The sequence below is a fragment of the Plecotus auritus genome (genome assembly GCF_963455305.1).
Source record: "Plecotus auritus genome assembly, chromosome: 9".
NCBI lineage: Eukaryota > Metazoa > Chordata > Mammalia > Chiroptera > Vespertilionidae > Plecotus > Plecotus auritus.
In genome coordinates, this window is record NC_137783.1 from 123,473,923 (window position 1) to 123,495,322 (window position 21,400).

The following is a 21,400-nucleotide window of genomic DNA, read 5'->3' on the forward strand; positions in this document are numbered from 1 at the left end:
CAGGGAGGTTCTTCACAGAGGGACCACAGCCGCGGGCACCAGCTTTCCAAGGGGCTGGGTCCTGCCGGATGCTTGGCAGCTGGAGATGCAAGTCCCTCAGGCAGAAGGCTCACTCACTGGCTCCTTATAGGCTCAGGCACTCACTCTAGATTCCCCGCCTCCATCCCAGCCAGACTTTTGTCACTGCTCCCACTCAGAGAATGTCCCCACACTCAGCCCCACTCTCTGTTGGCAGAGGCTGTGTCTTGCTGTTGGCAGAGGCTGCGTGCAGCAGGGATCCTCGCCGGCTGTTGGTGGGCAGGGGCCCTGAGAGGCTGCCTTGTCTAGGCCCTGCCTCCAGAAAGAACTATGTCCCTAACGCCTTCCTGGAACCTGGTCTTGCCTGACGTTTCAGATTTCTAAGGTGTGAGTCAAGAAGAAATCTCAGGTCACCTCCGTTATGGCACCCGTATCTCTAAGCTAAAATTCAGCACTTAATGTCTAACAATGAAAAGGGTTTGGTTGAGATTTTATCAAGTTTAATTTGCTCCCACTTAAGAGTTATTCAAGACTTATAGAGAATATTTGAGAAATATTAAGAAAAAAAGCTGAAAGGAAAAAAATCACCATAGTCCCACTACCCAAAGGAAAATCATTTTTCTAATACTTGTTATATTTACTTTCATTCATTTTTATATACCTGTTTGTTGTTTGTTTGTTATGTTTTGTTTTTTTTGGGGGGGTGGCTTTTTGTTTTTATATAACTGTGATCACACTGTTTGTGATTTTGCATCTTTATTAAGAAAACTTAACTCATCCACATCATTTCAAGTGACAGTACCAGATTCCATCCATTAGATACATCACTCTTCCACTGTGGGACAGAGAAAAGAGGATCTGGATTTGTGACTGCCCAGGAAATCCAGGACAGATGGCCACTTTGCCATTTCTGCACCTTACCTCTGGAGCTCTAACTTCAATTGTCTTCTTGCATGCGAACCCCCATCTCCTCCCCACACTGGCTTCTGAAATGCTGGCTGGTCAAGGAGCTCCCAGGCCAATAGTATAGGACAGTGGTCGGCAAACTCATTAGTCAACAGAGCCAAATATCAACAGTACAAAGATTGAAATTTCTTTTGAGAGCCAAATTTTTTAAACTTAAATTTCTTCTAACGCCACTTCTTCAAAATAGACTCGCCCAGGCCGTGGTATTTTGTGGAAGAGCCACACTCAAGGGGCCAAAGAGCCGCTTGTGGCTCGCGAGCCGCAGTTTGCCGACCACGGGTTTGGGAAAAAAGATGACTGCCCTGCAGTGTCGGGTGAGTGAGGACAGAGGGTACAACCACCACCTAGGGAGCCAGCTGTGAACATATTTCAGCTGGAGGCGACGTGGTTGCAGGCCCAACACTGAACATCAGTGAGGGGTGGGCCAGGGAGGGGGGGTGTCACATGAAGACAACTCCATTCTTCATGGGTACAGAGACCTCTGCTAAGCCACACCAGAGAAAGCTGGCTTGTAAGGACATATGACTGAGGTCCACACTAAATCTTCCTGCAGGGAGGGGACCATTGTTGTCTCTACAAATAAAGAGTGTGTCTTCGCCAGGGCTCCCCATGGGCAGGGACAGCTCCTAGCTGAAGAACAGACTGGCCCCTGACCTGGCTCGCTGATAAATCGAGGTGCGCACAGCTACCCACTCAGCCAAGTACCAAGATCTGCCTTCAGATGATGTTCCTCTGAATCACCTCAACGTGGGTTATGATCTCGTAGGTCCCCCATGGCTGACTATGACTTCTGGAAATAACTGGAAGTTATCCAGAATTACAACACAAAAAAAATAAACAGCCGAAACCGGTTTGGCTCAGTGGATAGAGCGTCGGCCTCCGGACTGAAGGGTCCCGGGTTTGATTCCGGTCAAGGGCATGTACCTTGGTTGCGGGCACATCCCCAGTGGGAGGTGTGCAGGAGGCAGCTGATCGATGTTTCTCTCTCATCGATGTTTCTAGCTCTCAATCCCTATCCCTTCCTCTCTGTAAAATATCAATAAAATATATTTTAAAAATAAAATAAATAAATAAATAAAATAAACAACACACTGATGGCCATGCTTGGGACACCATTTGGTATCCAAAAATGAGACTATAAAAAAAAATCTCAAGAACAATTTTTTCACTTGGCTGAAAAGCTGGTTCTGTTGGAAACTTCTAGAGGCTGTTTACCACACCATTTTAAGCAACGGGAACATCAGTGGCGCCCGTGTGAAGCCTCTGGAAGAGATAACACTGAAGGGATCATCACTCAAGTGGATGTATGCCTTCTGGTACATTTGCTTCAGTCAGTTACATCTTAGGGAGTGACCCCACTTTATTTTATTTTTTTTTAAAATATATTTTATTGATTTTTTACAGAGAAGAAGGGAGAGGGATAGTCAGAAACATCAATGAGAAAAACATCGATCAGCTGCCTCCTGCACACCCCCCAATGGGGATGTGCCCACAACCAAGGTACATGCCCTTGACCGGAATCGAACCCGGGACCCTTCAGTCCACAGGCCGACGCTCTATCCACTGAGCCAAACTGGTCAGGGCCCCACTTTATTTTTAATTTTTTGTTAATCCTTACCTGGGGATATTTTTTTCTATTTATTTTATTTTATTTTATTTCGAGAGAGAGAGTAAAAAGGAGGGGGAGATGCACAGAGAGAGAAACATTATTATGAGAAAGACACATCAATTGGTTGCCTCCAACATGCGCTCTGACAGGGGCCAGGGATCAAGCCTACAACCAAGGTATGTGCCCTCGACTGGAATCAAACCTGCAACCTTTCAGTCTGCAGGCCAATGCTCAGCTAGGGCAAGATACCCCCACTTTAGAGCCTGGCGGGAAGACACTGATTTGTCCTCAACTTCTCAGACCAAGTATACTCCCGGCAAGTTTCACCCAAGAACCCTCCTCGTCCCCCAGAGAAGTGCCTGTGCCCTGAGCTGAGCAGCTGGGAATGGCTTGGTTCCCAACAGCCTGCCCTTAGGCACGGGAGTCACACACATCTCCGGAGAGGAGACAAAACCTTGCACATGCTATGGGGAGGCAGACTCTCGTGTCATTAAATAAAACCTGTTAACTTAAAAGCCTGTTTGCCAGGTTTCTGAGCTATCTGGATTCCCAAAGTACAGTGGGATGAGTTGAACAAAGACTTTTTCCTGGATTTGGGCTACACGAATGCTGGTTATTTTGCTGGAAGGCTCTGGGCTGAAGCTCAAAACAGTGAGCTGGAGTTGTAACTCAATTGCCTCCCATCTGAAAGGAACAAACGAAGTTAGGACCAGACAAAACTCAGTCTGGAGAAGCTCAATAGGAAAATGACTCCATTGTACTCTGCACTTCCTCAAGGATGTGTCAGGTGAGCCTGGGCAGGGAATTACTCTCTTGTCCTTCTGTTTCTCTGTCGGTAAAAGGAGCTGCTGCTGCTTTCTACATATAAATGCACACAACACTGACAGAGGGGGGCGAGAAAGGGAGGTTCTAATTCAGAAGCTATTTCTTTCTGTTGGGTCTGAACTTAGGTGAGTTTGGTTGATGGGATCCTCAGCTGCCTCTCAGTCAACATTGAGAAAAGGAGCAACTGAAGTGGAATCACAGCAAGACCCTTCCCTACCTACCGCCATCACAATAGGTAGGTCACCAACCCTTAGGGACAGGTACACAAGGTCAAGCAAGCAGAGGGGCTGGGCTATACTTGTCCAGCACCTACTATGTGTCAGGCACTTTGCCCACATTATCTCCCTTAACCTGCAAAGCCAGTTTTACCATCTCCATTTCACAGAGGAGGAAACGGAGGCTCAGAGAGATTCGTGACTTGCCCAAATCAGAAGTTGGATTCCAAAAACCTTGGGCCAGAGACACCAGCCCACAGCCAAGTCCCCAAGTCTGACAGAGGCAGGCTTTTGCTCTTTCAGCTACAAGACTAATCCCCAAACCCAGAGGATCCTGGGGTGCTGGAAGGACCAGGAGCCCAGAATAACTGTGTCTCAACAAAGCTCTGCAGCTGACAGACTACTCCACCAAGTCACATCACTCCCCTGGGCCTCAGTTTCCGTTACCGTAGAATGGGATGAAAACTACTCCTCTCACAAGGCAGTTGTATGAATTGAGACGACGTTTAGAAAACCATGAAGAATTACTCTAAATGAAAAGCAACTTGTGACTGTCACCAGTGGATACCCCAGAATTTAAATCTTATTTTTTATTTCCAAGGCACTTCTCTCAAGAAAGCTCAAGATGCCAAAAAATTAACTTCTAAACAACGATCATTTCCTATAAATACCCCTATAAACACTTGATCTGGGGCTTCTTTAAAATGTAGTAGCCTTGTGGCTGGGGGACTGGACTCCCATCCTTTCCCCGAGGGAATAATAATGCCAAGGGTCTTCAAGGTGAGGATAGGAGGTTAGAAAGCTGTGGGGAATCGGGAATCTCTTACTGAGAAGATATCATGAGATGATACCTATATCCCATTAATTCCTGGAAAAATAGGCCCCCAAATTCATGCTCTGTCTTCAAGGATCCTACAAAGAGAACTCAGCTAAAACTATTGCTATGAAAGGAGGCACATTCAAAAACAACCAGCAAATTTTTTAAGATGCTGACACCCACCACCTAAGGGGTATGGAAAAGCAATGCACAAGGAAAAGCAAGAATAAAAGAAAGTTCTTGTCCCAAACAGGCAGACTCCTCCACACCCCCTCTTCCCAGAGAAAGACACACACAGAGACAGACCGCCTACCCTTACTGTACACTCCCAACACCCTGGGGAGTTGTCTGACACGGGTTTTCATTCAGCAACTATGGTCTCATTACTCAACTATGGCTTTCTGTGTTCTCTCCCCTTCCCCCACAATCCTCTCTGGAACACAAGCTCCATTTCCCTACGCCTCTCCACCCGGGGAGCTGGAAACCAGCCCAAACAGCACCCCTCATCTGGCATGAAAATAATCCAGTGAGTCTCTGGGCTCCCCCCAGCTCCCTTCCTCCCCGCCCCCTCCCCAAATCCCAGCACTTCCCTGAATTCGGCCTGAGTCCCGCTCTGCCAAATGACCCTGGGCCAGTCCCTTCCACTGTCCAGGGTGCACGTCTGTCTATAGGAGAACCAGACCTTGACCTCTGCTATTCCTCCCACCTCTGCTCTGCTGTTTCAGACGTGCTGCAATTCTAGCAAGAGCCTTTGGCGAGCCCTCTCTAGCCTATCTGCTCCTCCTGGCTCTCCAGGCAGCCCCTTCTCTCAGTGGAAAACAACCTTTCTAATAGAGATCCGGGCACATCTCAGACCAGGGGAAGGTAAAGGAGAGGACAGGGAAGTCACAGGAGGAAGCAAAATGCCTGTTTGCAAGCGGCAGCTTCCTTTCCACACCCAGGGCAGCCACCACTACAGCATTTTGACCCAGCACAGACAGAGCTGGAGACACAGTGGCCGTGTGGCAGTGACTGCAACCCGTGCCAATGTTCCTCGCAACATCAACATCAAAAGCCAAGCTAACACCCACATGTCTGAACTAAGGACACTATCACCACCTCTTCCCCTACCTGTGACTGTCACCAGGGCAGTCTCCTAGACCAAGAAGGAAAACGGAACAGTCTAAGTTTCTGTATCTGCTTGCCAGGTGTTTCCATTTTTCCTCCTTTTCTCTGCTGTCATGGCAACCAAATGCAACAGGCAAAGCCAGCCCAAGACTGTCAGTCCAGAGTGACGAGGTAATGGCTATACAGCCACAGAGCAACACGTAGGCCTCACAGCCCAGGGCTCAGCTGATGAGCAACAGGACAGATTCCACCTCCCTGCTCCACAGTACACCCCCACCCCATCCTGTGCTCTAGTCTCTCACTATCAGCTTTTACCAATTTGTAACTGCAGGAGGGAAGGGAGACAGCCATCTCCCAGCAGCAGGAGATACCCCACCCCCAGACCCATAATCGGCACCCGCCTTGGAGAGCCTGCCCTGAAGCCTGCAAAATGAACCCCCAAAGAGGTCAAAGGTAAGGAAGGTAATGCTTACCTTCAGCAAGGTATCTTTTTAAGTGTTATTCTCCCAAAAACCATTCATAACATTCCAGGCGATTCCAACTTGTAGTTCTTTTCCAAACGATCCAATGAGAAAACAGAGGGCTGCTCAGACCCCAAGGGAAAGAACAAGCTAAACTCACTAGGATGCCCTGAGAGGCAGGCTAGGCCAGAGTCCTCTCCTTGTTAGGAAACTCCAAGGACATCTTGGGTGCCTTGCAGCTGGCTTCTGAGCACAACAGCAGGCATGTGAACTTCCGGAGCGCATACTCTCTCAACGAGGCCCCACCTCAACATCAAGAGCTTGACAGAGCCTGGGGATCGGCGTACACAGCCTGCTGTCAGTCAGCTGCCAGCGTCAAGGCTCCGGAATGCTTCTCTCCTCTTCACCGAGAGCTGCAGAGGCGTCTGTCAGCGGCTTCCCAGGCAGACCAGCACGAGGAGAAAATGCTCCCATGCAGATTACCAACCACCAAAACCACAGCCTGCAAGTTCCTTGTGCCAAGGCTTACCCCTCCAGGAGGGCCCCTGTGTGTGGCCCTTTAAGCCACAAAGGGGCAACCACAAGCTCCCAAATTGAGAGAATCACTGAGAATCAGGAAAGAGGCTTAAAAAGAGGAGCCCAAATGATCCAATCACTGGGAATGAGGCCCTGCAAAAAGGCCTGCTAACATTTTCTGGAGAAAAGACTACCAAGGAGGCTTAGCGTCTTCCAAACAAGCATGAAGTTATTCGATCAAATGTCATTACAATTTGATACAATTACAATGAAAATCTCTCAGCAGCAGTCCCCTATTTAGTTACCACATTAAGGTCCGAGTACAGCCAAGACTTCAAGACTGTCTCTTGAAGACCACTGAAATGACAGGCAGTATGTGTAGTGTTCAGAGGCACCGCATCTGGGGCCAGACTACCTAGATTCAAACCCTAACTCTCACTCATTGGCTGTGTAACTTTTGGCAAGATTCTTAACCTCTCTGTGCCTCAGTATCCATGATAATAATGGTATCTTCCTCAGAGGACTGTTATGGAAATTAAATTCACATATGTGAAGCACTTAGAAAAGTACCTGGTAATAAAGAGTAAGGGCTATACGTGTTAGCTATAAAATAACAGTGTTATCATTCATGAAAAAGCCAACTCTTAAGACTCTAAGAGGCAGATTATGTCATTTAATGTTAAAGATGAAATTCCAGATCCTGTAACAAAGGATGCTGGAAAATCTCTTCCCTAGAAAATTGTGACTGAGCTGAAATTGGCCTGCCTATAACTTTTACTCATTGATCTGATGCCTGCCTTTGGCAGCCACGCAATAAATGTACCCCACTTCCACCAGCCAGTCCTTCTTGAAGACTTATAGCCCATCCTCCTTCATCTTCTCTCCTACAGACTAAACATGCTAGGCCAGGGTTTCTAGACCACTCACCATAATGGTCCCCATCCTCAGGGGAATCTCAATTGCTCAACATCCTCTTGAAATTTATTACCTAGAGCACAGAGTTTATGGCCTGGCATATCCTTGGAGCTCCATAACTTGAAATGAACAAATGAAGTAGTCCACAAATGCCATGATACACCAGAACTATTCTCCCCTTTCTCTATACATTGTACTTTTCCAAACGCTGCCTGGGCTTATATTAGCTTATCCAACAGAGATTTCCACATGCCTGTCAGCTTGGGTGTGTAGGGGTGTCCCCTGGGAACAAGGCTGGCGGACCCGTTGAATGACAATGAATTTGGTTCTTACAGTGAACTCGGTAGCATAACAGAAAACACTCTAGTCATGTAGTAAACACTAGTCATGCAGCAAAAGAAGCTTGTCAGTGACAGATTTGAAAGGTCCTGCTTCCCTTAATAAATTTTGACTGTGGATTAAGTGTAGTCATTGGTGCTGACCAATAAATATTTCTAAATTCTAAACTAGTGGCCCAGTACACGAAATTCGTGCACGGGGGTTGGGGGTTCCCTCAGCCCGGCCTGCACCCTCTCCAATCTGGGACCCCTCAGGGGATGTCCCTGTGGGATCGGGCCTAAACCGGCAGTCGGACATCCCTCTCGCAATCTGGGACCGCTGGCTCCTAACCGCTCACCTGCCTGCCTGCCCGATCGCCCCTAACCACTCTGCATGCTGGCCTGCTTGCCCCCAACTGCCCCCCCTGCTGGCCTGATCGCCCCCAAATGCCCTCCCCTGCCGGCCTCATGGCCCCTCCCCAGCTAGAGGCCCTCTCCGCGGCTGGGCGCAGAACGCTTGCTTCATCGCCAGGGCGACGATGCAAGCGTTCTGCGCTATGGGTGCCGCCACCTTTGTGGCAGAGTGATGGTCAATTTGCATATTTCCTCTTTATTAGATAGGATCTCTTCCCAGGTGCATGGTAGAAATGCACTTCCCTGCCCCTTTGAAGTTAGGTGTGGTCATGTGACTTGCTTTAGCCAATGAAATGTGAGTGAAAGAGCCAGTGTACAATTCACTAAAGTTCCCTTTGGTGATCATGAAGCAAAGAGATGAAGCTTCCCTCAGTAAAGGTGACAATTAAGGTTTCTTTCTCAGTAAAAGTGAGAATAAACCTTTATTGCTTTAGGTCATTGAGATTTTGTTTCATATTGTTACCATAGCAGACCCTAGCCCAGGGGTGGGCAAACTTTTTGACTCGAGGGCCACAATGGGTTCTTAAACTGGACCGGAACAAAAGCATGGATGGAGTGTTTGTGTGAACTAATATAAATTCAAAGTAAAGGAGCGGAGGGGAGAGCAAGAGAACCCTCCGCTCTTTCGGCTCCGCGGGCCAGATAGAAGAGCCGAATGGGCCGGATCCGGCCCGCGGGCCATAGTTTGCCCATGGCTGCCCTAGCCTATCCTGACTAATTCTGTATTACTGACACAGTAACTAGAATACTCAGACCTTATGTCCTCTGGATCCACCAAAACATAGCTTTCACATTTCTCTTCTCCATGCTTCTAATATGCAAGATGAAAAAGCATCTTTTAGTGGGCATGCACCTGTTATACCAAGCAGCCCAGGTGAGTTCCACCTGCCAACAGTAGGGGAGATGTGTTATCTGTTCACATCAGTAATACTCTAAAGGAAGTCACAATGGAGACCTTTTTTTTTCTTCCCATAGAAAAAGAAACTGTTTATCTGATCCAAAGCCCTCTAAGATTATCACTGCAGCCCAAAGAATGATGGGTATCTGGAGGAGACTTAATGATGAGTGAAAGAATCTGGGAATAATTTAGGAGGGATGAAAACCTGAATCAGAATCACCTGAAGGCTTGTTAAAACTCAGGTTCCAGGGTCCTACTCCAGAATCTCTGATTCAGGAAGTCTGGGGTGGGCTCGAGAATTTGCATGTGTAACAAGTTCTGCTTCAGAGACCACACTTTGAAAACCACTGCTCTAGAAGGATTCCCACCAAAAAACCAGGGTGAAGGCTTTGCAGGTAGAATCATTGTGGCCTTAACAGACTCTCTTTGAAGAAGAAAAAGAGCCTTATTTTCCTTTCCACCCAACATAATCTGAGAGCTGATGTGTGAAGGACAAAAATGGTCCTCAACTTTCTTTCCTCCCCACATAACACACTATACAACAAAGTCAAGCTCCTCTTTACAAGTTTATAACAGTCATCTTATCTGTTGGTCCTTTTTTTTAATGGTTTCATGCCTCACTCGCCCTCCAGAGCAGCAGTCGCCAACCTTTCGGACCTCACGGACCACCAGTGGTCTGCAGACCACCGGCTGGCAACCACTGCTACAGAGCTCCACCAGGAAGTAAATCCAAGTGTGTTTCAGGAGGAAGCCATTTAGATAAAGGGCTGCAGCCTTCTCTCCAATCTTGTCTCCACACTCCCTTTCCCAAACCCCCACTACACATCCATTTTCTCACCCTCTGACCCCACCAAGACTGGTCACACTTCCTTCAGCTGTGAACCATCCTCATACACGTGCACACTGATCCTTACTTATCTAAATCCTCCCCTTCCTCCTGTTTAGGGCCAGACACTTCAAGAAAGTCTTCCCTCTCTTTCATCCCCATCACAGACAATCCATCACCATGTCCTGTCAATGTTACCTCCCAAGTATCTCCAGAATCCATCCAGTGCTCTTCAGTTTTCACTCTAACTCAGCTGGTACAGACCCCTCTCTCTACACTCTCCCTCTCTGCCCCCAAGGGCTTTGCCCACATTGTTCACGTGGACTGGACAGGTCTCAATTTAAACAACAGACCTTCCCAGGATGGAGGCCTTCCACAATCCCTAAGCCAGGTTAGAATGGTCTTTTATCAACTCTCATTTAACCCTTTGTTTCCTTGGTTATGAACATGGATCACATTTGTGATCTTCTGTTTAATTATCTATCTTCCCTATTCAGCCGTAAGTTCTTCACAAGACAGGGCCACATTTGCCTTCCTTGCTGCTGTAACTGCCGTCTGGCATAGCCCCTGACACAATGTAGGCATTCAGTAAGTATTTAGTGAGTAAGTGCAGGGATCACCACATCAGCTCATAGGAATCCTCCCTTCCTCTCAATGCCTAAAGCACTTTCTGCCTCCTGAAAGGAGTGTCTGGCCACACCAGTGTACCCCCACCACTCCAGATAAGCAAGCACTCCTAATGACAGCCAGGAAATGGACTCTACAGGGAAACTGTGACCCTTGAGAAGAACATCTTTTCCTTGGAAACGGAAAGGAATTGAGACTAGCTACAGAGATATTTTGGTAGAATACAAGAGGCTACCTTCCCAGAAGTAGTCGGGGGACAAAGTCTTTGTTAACAAGAGAAAAAGGAGGTATGTGGGACAGAAGTATTCAGTGATAAAAGTCTGCATTTTTCTAGAAGTTGGTAACTTCCCAATTTAAGCATTCTGATGGATTCCCTATCCAGACCTTTAATAACGACAGGTGCCCAGGTCTCCAGGAGGCCTAAGAAAGGGGGCTGAACCCAATGACCTCTCAAGAGCTTCTGACCTGCAGGGTTCTATAAACTAATTCATTCCAAGCTGGAATTCTTTACACAGCAATTATTTCTCAAATTAGAAGACAAGATAGTCTTTATCTTCCACTCATTCTCTAATAGTAATGCTTTCAGAGTCAGGCCCCAACCCCACAGTTTGGCCATCATGTCCCCTAGGCCACCAGCATGAAAATAACTTAGCAAACAGCATCTGACTAGGGCAAGGTTAGACCTGACTAAAGAGATCAAGCTAGAATGACATCTGGCTTTTCTACTTCTAGCCATGCAACTTGGGGCAAGTGACTATTTCTCTGAGTCTCAGTGTCTTCATCTCTAAACGATGATGATGACCTACTCCTCAGGATTACCGCAGTAAATGAGATATGCATGTAAAGTCCCCAGCGTAAACATGCAAGGAATTACTGTAATTATAGATGTCTAATTTTAAAAGTTCTGTAAAATAATTATTCTATGCTGCAAATACTATAGAGATAATATGATGTTTGGAATTTGCTTCAAAAGAATCTAGGGCGGGGGGAGTACATAGATGAAATAAAATCAGTCGTGCTTTGAAAATTATGGAAGACGAGCAATGAATATATTGGATTTATTACTGTATCTCTCTACTTTTGTATATGTTTGAAATTTTCCATAAGAGAAAGTTTATATGTGTAAGTATCAAGGGAGGGAAATGCTGTAAAATATGAATACTGATAATTTATCTAAAGGTCATATTTGGTTTAAGTGATTGAACAAAAGAAAAATAACTTGAAGAAAACAAACAAACACATAAAGCCAACATATCTATTAGTTTCTCAAACAGAATTGTTTTCTTCGAACAGAACGGCCTCAGATGAGAAGGGAACAGCCACCTGCACAGGGTCTCTGCCTTCATGTTTGAAGAACGCATCCTGCGTGGGCTGTGCGTGCCTTTTAGGTAGACAGCCCTGGGTGGGAGACCCATCTCTGAGCTCCCCAGAGGCCCTGCTGAAACGGGACCGAGGAACAAGAAAGTTCCTGTGTTGGGAAAAGCAAGCATGAGCTCCAAATGTCCAGGGTCAATGGGTGTCCCCAACCTCCTCTCTTCTAAGCCCTGGCTTTGGGCTCTTACTTGAGGCTTCCTTTAGAGGCTGGTTCAGCTCGGCTGAGGCTGTATTTAAGATACTTTCACACCAGATGAATGTGTTAGATGTCACTTGAGGAAAAGAATTAGTTCAAGGGAAAGAGAGCTTTTCAGGGGCTCTGACAATACCAATCACAGACATCCCCATGTCATCTCCCCCTTCCACCTCTTCCCACTGAGAGAAGTCCAGAGACTGCAGAACAAAATTCTCCCATTTCACCAACCACTCTGTGCCCCTCTAGCTGAGAGAGAAAATAGTCCAACAAGCTTTGTTTTGAGCAAATGCCTTTAAGCTCCCAAGCTCTGCCTGGGAAAGAGAATATTTAAAGTACTTACTCTTCTTGAAGAATAAAGTCACTGTTTTCTGGAGAAAACTGCCCACTCACAGGATGCCTGAACGCTGTGGTCTGCTGGTTATGGCTAAAGAGACAGAAAAGGAGATAATGAAGGAAAAGTCATATGAATGAAAAGGATTATAGACACAACAGGTCAGGAATGTCTGAGGACACCTGATCATCACAGATGCCTCCCAGGGTGAGAAAGTGGGCCTTTCTGCTGAGAGGCACTGAATCTTTCACAACCCAGCTGTATTCAAAAGCCAAGAACTTCCAGCTGAGCCCTAGCCAGGTAGCTCAGTTGGTTATAGCATCGTCCCAATACACCAAGGTTGCGGGTTTGATCCCCAGTCGGGGCACATACAAGAATCAACCAATGAATGCATAAATAAGTGGAACAAACAAACCTGTGTTCGTTCTCTCTCTCTCTCTCTCTCTCTCTCTCTCTCTCTCTCTCTCTCTCTCTCCCCCCCTCCCCCCTCCCTCTCTAAAATCAATTAATAAGTAAAAATGCTTAAAAAAAAGAACTTCCAGCTCAGGTGCTAGAGGCCACCTAAGATGCAGGGACTTTAATTCTAGGGATGTCTTGGCTCCATGAGAGCACTGCATCTTAGAGAGACACTCCACGAAGCACCGACTCCAACAAACGGAGCGGCTTAGCAAAAAGTTGCTTTAAGACGGCACGAGCTAAAACAAGAATGAAGGAAAGCAGACGGCCCTTTCAACAGCTTCCAAAACCCATGAACCAGGGAAAGAATTCTAAGAATTAACCACCTACCCAGAAAACAAAACAAAACTATCTTCTTAAAATTCTTCTCCCTACTACAAAACGTCTTCACTTCAGTGATGGATATAAATGTATGGACATGTCTCTGCAACATGACCTGCACGATTTCAACACTGCAGAGTTTCTACCACCCTTTTGAAGTTGGGAGAGATCAGCTTCCACGCCAAGCTGACAGGCACAACCAAAGCGTGTAGGTGTTTTGTGTATCCACAAAGGCTGCCTGGTTCTTTGAAAGGAAGGAGGAGCTGGCTCTAGAGACCGCTGGTTTGTTCCCTGAATAAACTAACCTAACCTCCTTTTTAAAAGAATACGATTTGTTTGAAAATGTTTTCCCCAGTCACAAATCAACCCTTTGACAAATTTTAGAAAATATAGACAGAAAAAAAGGTCACCCATGATCTCACCACCTGGACATATACCTTTGTATATGCTCCTTCCTAGCTTTTTAATTTTTTTCCTTCCATTTAAAAAAAAAAAAAAAAAAAAGCTGTGATTTTACTGTATTTAGAAATCTGTATTCTGCTTTTATCACATCCTATGAACACATAAATTTTCCTATGTCATTAAGACTTCTTCATTTGAAACAGCTGAATAATAGTCTCATCATACAGATATAATTTTTTCTCATATCACCAACTGTTCAAAAACTATTTCCTGGCCGTGTGTGTGCCAGGCTCTGCTTTAGATGCTGGAGGCACAGAGTGGACAAGTGAGACGTTACCCGACAGCACTTACGCTCTAGAAAGATGAACATTCTTCTAACGCTGGACATTTCAGGCACCCTCCCTGCCCCACTGTTATAATAAACTAGAGGCCTGGTGCACGAAATTCATGCACAGGGGATGGGGGCGGTCCTCAGCCCAGCCTGCACCCTCTCACAATCCGGGACCCCTCAGGGGATGTCCGACTGCCAGTTTAGGCTCGATCCCATCTCTCACAATCTGGGATGGCTGGCTCCTAATCGCTCACCTGCCTGCCTGCCTGATCACCCCTAACCACTCTGCCTGCCTGCCTGATCAACCCTAACTGCTCGCCTGCCTGCCTGCCTGGTTGCCCCTAACCACTCTGCCTGCCTGAATGCCCCTAACTGCTCACCCCTAACTGCTCGCCTGCCTGCCTGATCGCCCCTAACCACTCTGCCTGCCTGCCTGCCTGATCACCCCTAACTGCTCACCTGCCTGATTGCCCCTAACCACTCTGCCTGCCTGATCACCCCTAACCACTCTACCTGACTGCCTGATCACCCCTAACTGCTCACCTGCCTGCTTGATCGCTCCTAACCACTCTGCATGCCTGCCTGATCACTCCTAACTGCTCGCCTGCCTGCCTGATTGCCCCTAACCACCTCTGCCTCAGCCCCCGCCACGGTGGCTTTGTCCAGAAGGATGTCTGGAAGGTCATTCGGCTGTCTGGTCTAATTAGCATATTACACTTTTATTATTATAGATACATCTTTGAGTATAGGCTTTTTCTGCAATTCAAATGATTTCCTTGGCTTAAAATCCCAGGGGTAAGATGACCAGAGCATGGTCTTAAGGCTCCTAACACAGATGGTTAACATGTTTTCACTGTCAGAGTCCATCCATCATCTCAGTTTGTAGTTATTAAAGTGTTAGCCTCACTTTGAGCACTGAGCCAACCCAGAAACTAGTAGATTTAAATGAGCATAGCATAAAGGTTTATAAAGAAAAAAATCTCTAGGCCTACAAAGTTTTTCTTACTCTGCCCTGGAGCCTGGTCAGAGCACCCTGCGTTCTGGTGTCTGGGGTAAGCTGGCACTGAGGCTAGAACAGCCTGAATCCCAATAAGCCAAAGGTGAAGCAGGCAGAGCCAGGCTGCTCCCTGGTCCCAGACAAGCCCTTAGACTCCAATGCCCTCATCTGGCAGGCAGCATCCTGGTCTTCCCAAGACATGAGCATCTGAATAAGGGTGGGAAGCAGGCTCCCTTAACTAAACCTGTTTCAGAAATCCTTGCACCACGTAAGAGAGGCATCTCCATTCACCAGAGAATCTGGAAACACAAGCTCTAATCTAAGCCTGCCTCCTTTCCACCTGCAGGAGAAAAAGGCCCTGCTCATAATGGGAATAACAATAAAGCAACACCACCACTATCCACTCTCATTGCTTAAGGGTTCTCCAGTCCTAAAGCCTTTCCTTACCCATCTCAGCGATTAACACCAGCCACCCCATCTTATGAATGAGGAAAGGTGTTAGAGAGGTTAAGTGACTTGCTCAAGATAACTTCGTCAATCAGTGACAAGACTGGGACATGAGTCCATGTATTCTATTTCTAAATGGCCTTCTCTTTGCATGATAACCTGCTGTCCCCTTCCCCTAGGAGTCTGTGGGGGTGGAAGCTTCCTGGCTGGTGACAGAAATCCCTAAAGACAAGGCATCAGGAAAATAGCACTGCTCTCCCTGTCCGTCCGTCCGTCCCTCCCTCCCTCCCTCCCCCGCCCAGTGCCAGGGCCAGGGTCTGACTGACAATACCAACGTGGCTCTCAGTAGCCCCCAAACAGCCTCTGGTCCTATCACAAAGTCAACTGGGTGGAACTCTGGTGGAATCAGGCAAAGAGCGAATCTTCTATGTGCTTGGAGCAGCATCCAGCATCAGCAACCACTTCACATACACCACACAACCTTAATAGCAACTCCTGGGCTCCCCACACCCAACCTGTACAAGCCTGACAAAGCCCAGAGTCTTGGGTAAGTAAATCCTGAGCTGAATGGCATAGGCACTAAGATGAAGTTTACATTCTAACGTCAGAAGATAGTTTTTAAAAGTGGACAAAAATACAACTGTCATTTCACCAAATATAGAGGTAGCTTCCTAAAGTTTCCTCCCTAATATGAATGCTGCCCTTTTTGCCAAAAAAAGGTATCAACCACAGCATCATTAGCTTCATTTCCTGCATCTACACGAAGTCTTAAGTGTAGTCACATTCATCACCGCATTGGACCCTCCCAAGTACCCACTGAGTTAGGCAGGGCAGCATTTTTATCCCCATGTTACACAACAGGAAATGGGATTCGGGTTATGGGATGGTATTAAACACTAAATTTAAAGGGAAAAAAGAGACTCATATATTGAGAAAAGAGATGAACCAAAGTAATGCCTCCGAAATACTGTTTAAAATTTGATCATTTCTGATCAGACTCACCCAACTTGCTAATGGCAAAGCTTCTGGTTCAGCATTTTTAGAGCAACGGGGGAAATTTAGGTCCTTGGGCTATTTTATTTCACTTAATCTTCCCAAGTACCCTGTAGGGCAGGCTGTGTCCCATCACACCACACTATGGGTGAGGAAAGGAAGGCCCTTAAAGGGTAAATGACTTGCCCACAAGGACAGTCAACTCCTGCGTTCCTGCATCTCAGTCAACCTCCTCCTGATCTCTTTCTGCTACTCCAGACTCACCCTTACCAAACCAAGGCTGCCTATAAATGCTGGAGCCCTCCACCCATCTGGAGATTGCCAAGTGTTCTGACCTTTCCTGCTGTCTCCCCACCCCTTAGCCCAGGGGTCAGCAAACTGCGGCTCGCGAGCCACATGCGGCTATTTGGCCCCTTGAGTGTGGCTCTTCCACAAAATACCACGGCCTGGGTGAGTCTATTTTCAAGAAGTGGCATTAGAAGAAGTTTAAGTTTAAAAACTTTGGCTCTCAAAAGAAATTTCAATCATTGCACTGCTGATATTTGGCTCTGTTGACTAATGAGTTTGCCGACCACTGCCTTAGCCCAAAAGCCCCCCTCCTGCCTATTTCCTGATTTTCTAAAACTCATGAAGGATCTCATGTACTATAACCCTGTCGCAGGACGCATTTAGCAGGCACAGACAAATCCCCCGAAATACCTGTTCTTAAACCTGAATTGCCACCTTGCTCCTTGGTAGTGATGGAGATGGCCCGGCTGGAAGCCAGGTGGCTGGTCTCAGGGGAGCACAGAAACCCTCTCTCCTCCGTACAAGGGCTTCAGTCTCTCTTTAGGCCACTGAGATAGTTAACTTGGCAAATGAGGCCAAACATAGCCCTAGCCTTTATTCTTCCATCCCGCTCTTCTCCCAGGAACAGCCCCTCCATGCTGAACAGCAGCCAGTCTCGCCTGGGAGAGGACCAGGTAGCAGGATGAAGGTGGCAGGGAAGGACGATCCCCGAGAAGGCGGGCCACAGGTAACCGTCCACGTAAATCAGCACGTCTTCACAGGCCCCGGGTTGGGAAGGGCTAGGGTTAGGCCCTAAAGAAGCCCGACAGCAAACACAAAAGAGAAGGGAGTGAGGACCAGGGAGAAGTGGAGACCGGCTTGAGCTCAGTGTAAGGAAGAGCCCACCTGCAGCCACAGACAGGACTAGTCCAAATGCACACGGGTCCTGTAGTTTCTTGCAACGTTTTTGCAAGATTGATTTTCCATGCATATAGATTTTGACTACAAGGTGAGCAGTGACTCAGGTTGGTTAAGCCTAAAGGTTCCAATTCCTTAGCATGGCAATTTTGGGGACATGGCAAGAAGCCGTGGGGTTATGTGAACGGTGCTGGCGAGTGGAGGTCAGAGTCCCCTGGTGCATCTGGCTTTCTGACAGCGGTGGTATTGGTACGCTGGGTGTGGGGCAAAGCTGCCCTGTCAGCTTTAGCTCTCACCTGGCCCATGTTATAAAGAGAAGAAAGGGTTTCAGATGTAAGAAAACCTCCGGCCTCACAGCCTCAGGAAGAACTCTATCAAGGCTCTTCCCATTGGCGTGCTCGGCAGCATGTGCCACTCTGGACCTCCTGGCTCCTCAGTGTGGCTCCCAGAATATTGCAGAAGAATCACTGAAGCTGCTTTCAGCACTGCCTCCAGGCTAGTTAAGGCACTTACTATCTTTGTTCCAAAGCCCAGTGACTCAAGAAAACCAAGGATTCTGGGTAAACTAATATACTCTTATCTTAGGTCCCAAAATCAGTAACTGAAACTCCAAGAACAAAACGAATTGCCTCCCCATCTTCTTCCATTTCCACTTGGGCTACAGAGTCAAGGGATACAGCAGCCAACCGTTGAAACAGCTTTCCACATTTCTTAAACTCCTTTTGTTTAATTTACTTAACACTTTTTCAAAATTGCTCGTTTAGTGCAAAGTGTCAACATGGTTCATGTGGCATTTCCTGAGAATCTTACCCAAGTGGTCTTTGGAGCTCACACTATTTTGAAAATGTCAAGATTTTCAACAGCTCGCTGCACACGCGAGTTAACTCTGCAGGCCCTTCTTCCAGAAGCATGAGAATCAGGCCTTGATGAGCCAACATATGGTCCCCATACTCTCTCCAAGTGGAAACACAATACCAACCAGCCTCCTTCAATATCTGCCCTAAGCAACAAGTCAGCCCAGAGCCTTGGAGTCAGAAGATCTGGGTTCAAACCAGAGCAAGCTGCTTCACCTCTCAGCCTCAGTGCTTCTATTTGCAAATAAAGAATAATAATATCTGCCCGGCCGACATGGCTCAGTGGTTGAGCATCAACTTATGAACCAGGAGGTCACGGTTCCATTTCCGGTCAGGTCACAGGCCCGGGTTGCAGGCTCAATCCCCAGTGTGAGGCGTGTAGGAGGCAGCCGATCAATGATTCTCTCTCATCATTGATGTTTCTATCTCTCTCTCCCTCTCCCTTCTTCTCGGAAATCAGTATAAATATATTTTTAAAAAAGAATAATAATATCCTCCTAAAAGGTTGTTGTGAGGATGAAATGAGGAAACATACATTAAAGAACCTTGCACAATGCCTGACATACAGAAGGTATGCAATGAACATTTGCTAAACCTGACTGTGCCTTGGTTATGGTAATGACTACTGGTGCCTAAATTTTTACAGGGCAAAAATAGAACGAGCCTCCTCCCCTCACTCCCTCCAAACCTGATACTCCTCCTCCAGGCGTCCTTATTTCCATTCACAGCATCAGTCCATGCTCCTGACCTTGGCTTAGAAGATCCTAGATGACTTGACCCTGCCTAGCTCCACCTCTTCTTGTATCGCTCTCCTCCTTCCCCCATCACACTGGCCTCCTTTCTGCTCCTTGAACACCAAGCTCTTTCCTACTTAGCAACCTTTGTACCAGCCGCTGTCCTTTCAGCCTGGATGCTCTTTCCTCCCCTCTCATGACTGTTTCCTTGTCATTCAGACCTCAGCACAATCATCACCATCTCAGAGCCCTTCCCAACCACCCACTGAAGCAGGCTCCCAGTCACGTCACAGCACATCACCCTTCTTTAATTATTACTAACTGTTATTTTTCTTACTTATAAATGTTTTTGCTATTAGCAGTCTCCCTGACTAATGTGTGGTCCAGGAAAGCCAGGACCTTGTCTGTCTTTTCACTGCTATCATCAGTCTATAGCAGTGAGTAGCACTATTCTATCTGCTGAATAAGTGAGTGAGAAATGATTAAGGAGACTCCGTCCTTAAAGTGAGGCCATGCCTCCAATTAGGCTCGCTAACCCTACGAAAGTCTGGACTCAGATAACAAAGAGACACGAACCTAAAAGGTCAGAAGCCACAGAAGGCAGTGGCTTTCTCCTCTGACTGCCAGAGGAAGGAACAAGGAGACACTGACATGCCAAGAACACTTCGTCCTTGGCTCCCTCCCAACTGTTACAATATAATTTGGAGAAATTAGCCCTCCTCTGCAACATCCCCCACCTCTGCCAGGGAAAGCTAGTGCACTCGGAGAGAATCAAAGAACGGAATGCAAACACCAGAGAGGAAATGACTGAGCGATTAAAAACACATACAAAGATAACACAAACATTACCTGGATCTCCCTTTGGTGAACTGGGAGAGTATTTGGTGTGAAACCTACAATTTGGTGACTGATTATATACTCTCTCATAATGCTCTCTACTTATTTCAGGTGTGTTTGTTCTCCTCGCCTCTCCCCTATCTCCAGCAAGATCCTAAGTGCCTGGAGGGACGGGAGCAGTCCTTCACTTGTTTCTCCTGTCTCTCCAGAAGCACAGAGCAGTGATACCATGGAGCAGGCACTTGAACTCCTTTATCTCAACAGCCAGAGCACAAACACACATGGCCTTCAGGGAGAGGCTGTGCAGAACCCATCTCATTTTCTGATGTCAGCAGCCCTGACCTATCACAGATTCCTCAGAGAGAGCAGGCGAGGCAGGGGCCCACGGCCCTGATAAAGGATCCTACACCCAGGCTGAGACTCCACCAGCCTTGGGGTGCATGACGCAGACCAAGGAAGAGCCTTCCCCTCTCCCACCACACCTAACTCAGTCACACACCCAACTAGGCAGAGACACTGAAATCCAGCCAAACCCCAGACCCACCACCTGGAGGGCCAGTCTGCAACTGTTCTCCTCACCCAGAGGTGCCAAAAGGGGCAGAGCCTGTCACAGACAGGGTGTAAGAGAGTCACAAACTTAACTGAGATAACTTAAAGCTCTCACATCTTGCAAAAAGGGAAGTTCTGTCCTTTCCAAACTCTGAATTCAGCCGACAGAAAGCCCTCTACTGCGTTAGGCTCTCCAGGTGTTTTCAGATCCATTCTACGGCCAACGAAGTTCCTAAATCACCCTTTCTGACCCAGTGACCCATGCTGCAAACCTGTCTGCTTCCCGAGTTCCCACATGGGGCCCCGGTACTTAGGGTTGCTACTTGTTAATAGGATGTTTTAATTATGGCTTCATAGGACCTCGATAATGATGAAAAGATTAAAGGCAAACGCCTGATAGAATGAGGAAAGCAAACCCAGATAGCCTCCCCTTTCCTAATGCTCTTTATAAAATGTGTCAGGGAAGCAACGTAATAAGAGCTGAGGTACGGCTTAATTACTACCAAACCAGTCCCAGCCCCCCGCGGGGATGCTGGGGGGAGTAGCCTCTCTGTGTCTTGGTTTCCTCGTCTGTCCAAGGAGGGGTTAGTCTCTCCATGTGGAGAGGCCACCGGAGGCCTGCAGAGCATGAACCCCCAGACCAGTCAGAGTCAGAGGGACTGGAGTTCAAATCCCAGCTCTGCTGCACACTGGCTGTGCACGACCCTGAAGGAGTTAGTGATCTTTCTGAGAGTCGGTTTCTTTATCTGAAAAAAAGAGAAGACCATTGCAACCTGACAAGATTGTTGGAAGAGTGCCGATAATGTGTCTGGCCTACAGCAAACACTCAATCTCCAGTGCCTGTTAGATTTTTCTTGTGCTA

The 21,400-nt window shown here is 47.2% G+C and overlaps 1 protein-coding gene across 8 annotated transcripts in view; it reads right to left on the reverse strand.

Annotated features, from left to right (window-relative positions):
• The window catches only part of PLEKHA7 (pleckstrin homology domain containing A7), a 207,906-nt gene that overhangs the window by 72,614 nt on the left and 113,892 nt on the right, over positions 1-21,400 (reverse strand). For all 8 annotated transcript variants that reach the window (XR_013961626.1, XM_080687743.1, XM_080687740.1 and 5 more), the window contains one exon: positions 12,442-12,525. Coding sequence is in view for 7 of the 8 variants with exons in the window: in XM_080687743.1 (XP_080543869.1) it covers positions 12,442-12,525 (84 nt within the window). In the remaining variant the exon portion in view is untranslated. The remainder of the gene's footprint in view (positions 1-12,441; positions 12,526-21,400) is intronic.